Raw genomic sequence first — 5937 nt, 5'->3', positions numbered from 1 at the left:
CTTCTTTGCAAATTTCAATCTGGCCTTCCGATTCTTCCTGCTGATGAGTGGTTTGCATCTTCTGGTGTGGCCTCTATATTTCTGCTCTCTGAGTCTTCTTCCAACAGTGGATTGTGATACCTTCACCCCTGCACTGTGGAGGTCGTTGGTGATGTCACTTACTGATGTTTTGGGGGGTTTCTTCACAGCTCTCACGATATTTCTGTCATCAACTACTGTTTTCTTTTCCTTGGCCGACCTGTTTGACGTCTGTTGCTCAGTACACCAGTAGTTTCTTTCTTTTTCAGGACATTCCAAATTGTTGTGCTTGCTATGCCAATGTTTGTCCAATGGCTCTGATCAATTTTCCTTCTTTTCTCAGCATGACAATGGCTTGCTTTTCTCCCACAGACAGCTCTCTGGTTTTCATGTTGGTTTATCCTCTTTAACAGGAAATGCCGTCTTTATAGGTTTGAACCAAGGATGAAAACTTAGACTAGTCATGCAGAGCTATTTAATGTTTGGACAATCAACCTAAAAGGCAACACCTGGGCAACAAGAAACATCTGTCAGCCACATGTTCCAATAGTTTTGCTCACTTCAAAAATGGGTGGGTTCAAACAAAGGGTGGTATGTCCTGAGTTGTTTAACACATCTAGATGTGAATACCACGACATGAGAGCTGAAATTCTGAACTCTTGTCTCATACTCATCTTTTGATCTTAAACCCAAATGTCTTCAGTGAACAACAAAAATATCGTTCCAATTCTTTTGGAGGGGACTTTATACATTATTCTGAATTGGGCCATTCTGCATAATGCTACTTTTACTTTAAGTGTATTTTGATGCCTATACTCATACTACTTTTACATAATTAAGGTTTTGGTGAATGCAGGACTTTTACTTGCCAAAATTTACCTTACAAGCTGTATCCAGAATCTCAAGATCAACAGCTTCCTGGTCCACCACCCGACTGCATCTATAGGTCACCTCTGTAGCAAAACACATTTATTTATTTTATCCTGTTGGTGAATTAAGCAGGTAAGTAATGCAAGGTTCAATTACTTTATGTCCATATCAATAATGTCTGTTGTTATAAATAATTACCCTTTTTATGGTCGTATTCACCAATGAAGCGCTTGGTTATGAAACGAACACACAGTGCTGGGGACACAAAACAGGCACCAGAGAGTGAACTACCAGACACACAACAGACGCTAACTAATAATTCCCTCACATACTGTGCATTCACACGCATGAAGTTTGATTTACACATTATTGCATCTGATCTGCAGCCTTCTGTATGTTCATCACAGTCACTTTGAGAATTATCCTCTTAGTCATTCGTTTAAACAAATGCAGAAGTGCTTTCTGTGTGTTTGTGTAGAAGGAGCCTGGATGGGTTCATGTTTGTTTGACGTCTGTGTCTGGTGTTCGAGAGCTCACTATAATTCCTTTTGGCAGGACCCATTAAAAGGTTATTTAGGCTTGTTCAAGCTATTTATAACGTTTACAGCTGAAAAATGACTGCATTCTTATCCATTTTCAGAAATTAAAACTCGTTGTCTACCTCTGATACACCTGAATCTCAAAATGCAGATTTTGTAACCAGTGTAGTTTTTCAAATATAATGTTTTTTATGTGAACATCACATATACAATTCCAACCACCTCCACTGTGAACTGACCCTTTAAACCACTAATGGAGGCTTAACCTCTGTAGGACTTGCAGGACTTACTGCTTTAAGTGTCTGGTAGTTTAGGGGGCTTGAACAAAAATATATTCACCACATTTAAATGAGGTTACACTGGTTTCAATAGTCTATGCAATATAATAGTAATCTACAGCGTATAATAATTACGGCTTTGAGGTTTTAACAATGTTAAGAGGTCCTGTTTTTAGTTTATGTATTCTTTCTTTCTATGATTTTGTTTTGTATTATTATTTATTAGTAGCACAAAAGACAAATAAAATATATAAAAATACAATACAAGGATTGTGCAGGAGAGGTAAACCCCCCCCAAGGGCTGATAGTATAACCTCCCCTCTGGATTTTCAGTTTATATTATACAAAATTAATACAGAAAAATAATGACATAATGATAAACGGCATGTTAGAAAAACAACCTGATCAATCACTACCAGCAGACTGCTCTTATTAAAGATCAAAATGAGAGTCCATAATAAAACAACCATGTCCAATGCATGAAAAGTGTAAGAAGTCCATTTCCCAACAAAGTAATTTCTCATACTTTGTTTTCCCACCATGAAAATATCTGACAAAAGACATGTGCAGCAGCTTGACATTAAAACTTAGCTGTGTAGGTCATGGTTACACTTCAATGCTCTGGAAGACGGGTCAACTTCAGACCTGTGTAAGATTTCCATATTTAGCAAAACCTCTTGAACCATGACCATCATTGAACCCTAAACTTAACTTCTTTTATTTGCTTAAACTAGATTTCTTTCACGTGATAAACATGAGACAGTACGTCCAGCCTATGCTATCTTGTTTCTCCACCTGCTTGTGTACCTATGTTTTTCTGCCTGTTTCTCTGTGCATTATCTGTGTTTCTGTCTGTAGTCTATAATCTACCTGTTTTTCCAGTGTTCTGAGCTCCCAGAATGAGGAGTTTAACGGGAACCATTTTCCTGTTGGGTGCAATATTAGTCCACTGTCTGTCGCTGCATGAAAACCCTACAGAAAAGAACAGAGGCAATTTTGCATCACAACACAGAACAGTAAAAGTAGAACTACAAAACTACATGCAGCCTTGCTAAACAAAGGAGGAGCAACACAATCTTTATGTAACAACATCCACATATAAATGTGTCTGGAGCAGTCCATGAGTATCAAACTAAGTGGTACTAGTACACTATAGTACTGTATAGATAATACTGACCTTTGAGTAGAAACAAATTCCAGATATGGAGGAAATAATGAACTCACTGTGCTCAGTGTCAGACAGTGAGCAGACAGGGAGAGAAGAGATGGGACTGTCTTCTTTCTTTTCCTGTGTGTATGTGAGCCTCTCTGCTTCTGTTTGGTTATAGGAACTCTCTCTCTCACACACTCTCTCTCTTAGGGAACAGTATATGACAAGAGCCATTTGTCTGGAGCAACTGTGTCCAACTCCAGACACCAGTGTCCCACTCTGATCTATACAAAACACTCTTTTAAGTGACTTTCAATTGTTCCCCAAAGGGTTGAAGTCCTTCTGAGTTCCAAGGACTCATTCAGAATTTTGGGAAACACACCTATTTGCTTCATTGCTGAGAGTCAGATTACAAGATTGATTGCGCTCTCATTTATGTCCATAGAATATGAAGGGAGAGCCAGCAGCCTCTAGCTTAGCCTTTAAGATTGGAAATGAGAAAACATCTAGTCTGGCAATAAAAAAATGTGCGTAGTGACTTCCTTGAGAATCTGCTAATGGTGACAAGACCCAGGAAGTCACTGCACATGGCTGAGAAATAGTCCCGCACAAAACAGTGAATTGTTGTTTGTATACTTGAGTTTTAGAAAGGATTAAATGATATAACCTGTTTATTAATGAGCTTCAGAGGTGACTGTAGCTTTATAATAAACAGTGTGGTTTCGATCTTCTCATCTAACTCTCAAGAAATCAAATGAGCGTTTTTCCCAAACTCTGAAGCTAAAACTTCACGTACAGTTTATGTGAATGATGAGGATCAATCCAACTGATGGATGAAACTTGGAAGATGTTCTGTAAAGCCTTTCTTTCAAACAAGAGCTCTACAACAAACACAAACCAGAGAAAGGCAGGTATGATTGTTTTTACTCATTTCATTGGGTGGCCTTGAACCTGACCTCTGGGTTCTGCAAAATACTGGCTTCTTTCAGGCCTCCTGCATGACAGCAGGCCTGCGCAGAATGCCAGATTTAACCATATTTCATGGGGAGTATTTGGCAAATGCTGCCTGGAAAGTTCAAAACTCTGACATTTTAATGTTTGAGGTATAACAGTTTGTTTACGTTAAGACTTTTCTGTCTGTTGAAGGGGCAGAAGTTAGATGTCCCAACTTTAAGATAAACAAATAAAAAAAAAGTTATACTGCACTGCAAAGATACTACTACGGTGACAACTTTAATATAGAGTACAGCTTTGATGATCATGTTGGTATAAACTGGGGTGGTGATGGTGCAGTGGATAAGACACCTGCCTTTGGTGTGAGAGACCCGGGTTCAGTCCCATCCACCATTGTGTCCCTGAGCACTTAACCCCGTAGTTGCTCCGGACCTCTGACATATATGGCAACTGTAAGTTGCTTTGGATAGAAGTGTCAGCTAAATGAAGTAATGTAATAAACTGCTGCAATTTTCCTAAAGAAAATTCATTTGAGACATTTCTAGAGTTAATCAAAAATCTGCAAGTAGTTGTCAAAGTTTGTTCTTAATTCGCATCAGAGCAGTGAAGGAGATGACTTTCAATAAATACCCAATAAAGGAGAACCACAAACTGGCACAAAGACATTTTTAAGATTTTATTCATATTTTATATGTTTTTCAGTTCTATTCAACAAAGATCGTTCTCAGGCGTGGAAACGATTTAACTGTATACAACAAGCACCAAGGACAGCTTTAAATTAAGGATCGATGCCGAGTTCGTTCAGAGAAATGTGTGCCTATTCAGGAGAGGACAGAGTTTATTGTTGTACTGTATGAGGTGTTTTTGGGTGTTCAGCAAACTGACGGCTCATCGACAGCAGCAGCTCCTTCTGTCACAGCTTTGACGCATTTAGCCATCGTCTGGGAGGCCCTGCTGATTGAGTCTGAACACAGAAAGAGAAGAGGTATAAGCATACTGTTTTACATTTTAATATTGGTATTTTTGCCCATATAGCCCACATTAAAAACGCACACTTACCTGTCATGTAGAAGTCCTTTGCAGTAAGTTGAGGTGGAACCAGAGGAGCCGCTATGAAGTCCTGGTTCACAGCCTGCGAAGAACAAAGTGAGGAAACACAGAGACAGATTAGAACCCCAGCATCAACACGACTGGCTCCAGTCCGCCTGCAGGGCTCACAGTGTGTGTTATGTCGATAACTTTAATATTTTCTGGCAAAGAATGTCTCTTTTTAAGACAGACGGACTTCACCCAAACAAACATGGCTCAGAAATGTTAGCTGCTCACAAACAGCATGTGGTGCGGTCCACACATGACTTATGTGAATGACTAATCATTCATGCAGCACACCTGGACACACCACCGCTCACTGGATAGAACTCTGCCTCACTGCCACAAACAACTGTCTCCACTGTCTGCGTGATGATGACAGGAATAGAAGTCTTTGGAACAGCGCTGGGAGCATAGACCAGTAAAAAGAAATTTGCACATCCCACACAGAAATCATAGTAATCTTATAAGGATTAGGACAACTGCAGCAACTCCAGCACCCAAAACAAACTCATTTAAAATGGCTCTCTTCAATGTGAGATCACTTTCAAGTAAGACTTTTATCTTAAATGATTTTATCTTGTCTGCAAATCTAGATTTTATGTTTTTAACTGAATCATGGTTGCAAATGAATGACTATAGCCAGCTAGCTGAACTGTGTCCGCCTCAATATGATTGTTTTAGTCAACCGAGGGTCAGTGGTCGTGGTGGTGGGCTAGTGAGCGTGTATAGGAAATATTTAAAATGTCATCAAGTACGCTGTGATGAATTTAACTCCTTTGAAGTTCTCACTCTTAAAGTTGGAGGGCTGCAACCTATCATATTTGTTATAATTTATCGCCCCCCAAAACCGCCTGGAGGATTTTTATCAGAACTTCCTGAATTTTTATCTACTCTGGTTTTAAATTATGACAGAATTGTTCTTTGTGGCGATTTTAATGTTCATGTTGATGACCCCAACAATGTTAATGCAACTGACTTTTTAAATATGGCCACTTCTTTTAACTTCAAACAACATGTCAAAGGGCAAACCCATAAC

General features: G+C 39.2%; 2 protein-coding genes across 2 annotated transcripts in view; both read right to left on the bottom strand.

Annotated features, from left to right (window-relative positions):
• The window catches only part of zgc:110699 (uncharacterized protein LOC325371 homolog), a 6522-nt gene extending 3545 nt beyond the window's left edge, over nt 1-2977 (bottom strand). Inside the window, exons 1-4 of the mRNA XM_046039526.1 lie at nt 2883-2977; nt 2576-2677; nt 1087-1143; nt 898-971 (exon numbers count right to left, since the gene is read on the bottom strand). Of these exons, the coding sequence (XP_045895482.1) occupies nt 898-971; nt 1087-1143; nt 2576-2627 (183 nt within the window). The 5' untranslated portion in view covers nt 2628-2677; nt 2883-2977. The remainder of the gene's footprint in view (nt 1-897; nt 972-1086; nt 1144-2575; nt 2678-2882) is intronic.
• Nucleotides 2978-4470: 1493 nt separating this feature from the next.
• Nucleotides 4471-5937, bottom strand: part of LOC123978338 (NADH-ubiquinone oxidoreductase 75 kDa subunit, mitochondrial-like) — a 9144-nt gene continuing 7677 nt past the window's right edge. Inside the window, exons 18-19 of the mRNA XM_046061566.1 lie at nt 4869-4941; nt 4471-4773 (exon numbers count right to left, since the gene is read on the bottom strand). Of these exons, the coding sequence (XP_045917522.1) occupies nt 4682-4773; nt 4869-4941 (165 nt within the window). The 3' untranslated portion in view covers nt 4471-4681. The remainder of the gene's footprint in view (nt 4774-4868; nt 4942-5937) is intronic.

This window comes from Micropterus dolomieu, linkage group LG01 (genome assembly GCF_021292245.1).
Source record: "Micropterus dolomieu isolate WLL.071019.BEF.003 ecotype Adirondacks linkage group LG01, ASM2129224v1, whole genome shotgun sequence".
Taxonomy (NCBI): Eukaryota; Metazoa; Chordata; class Actinopteri; order Centrarchiformes; family Centrarchidae; genus Micropterus; species Micropterus dolomieu.
The sequence above is the reverse complement of the archived record's forward strand: the minus strand, read 5'-3'. Positions and strand labels throughout refer to the sequence as shown.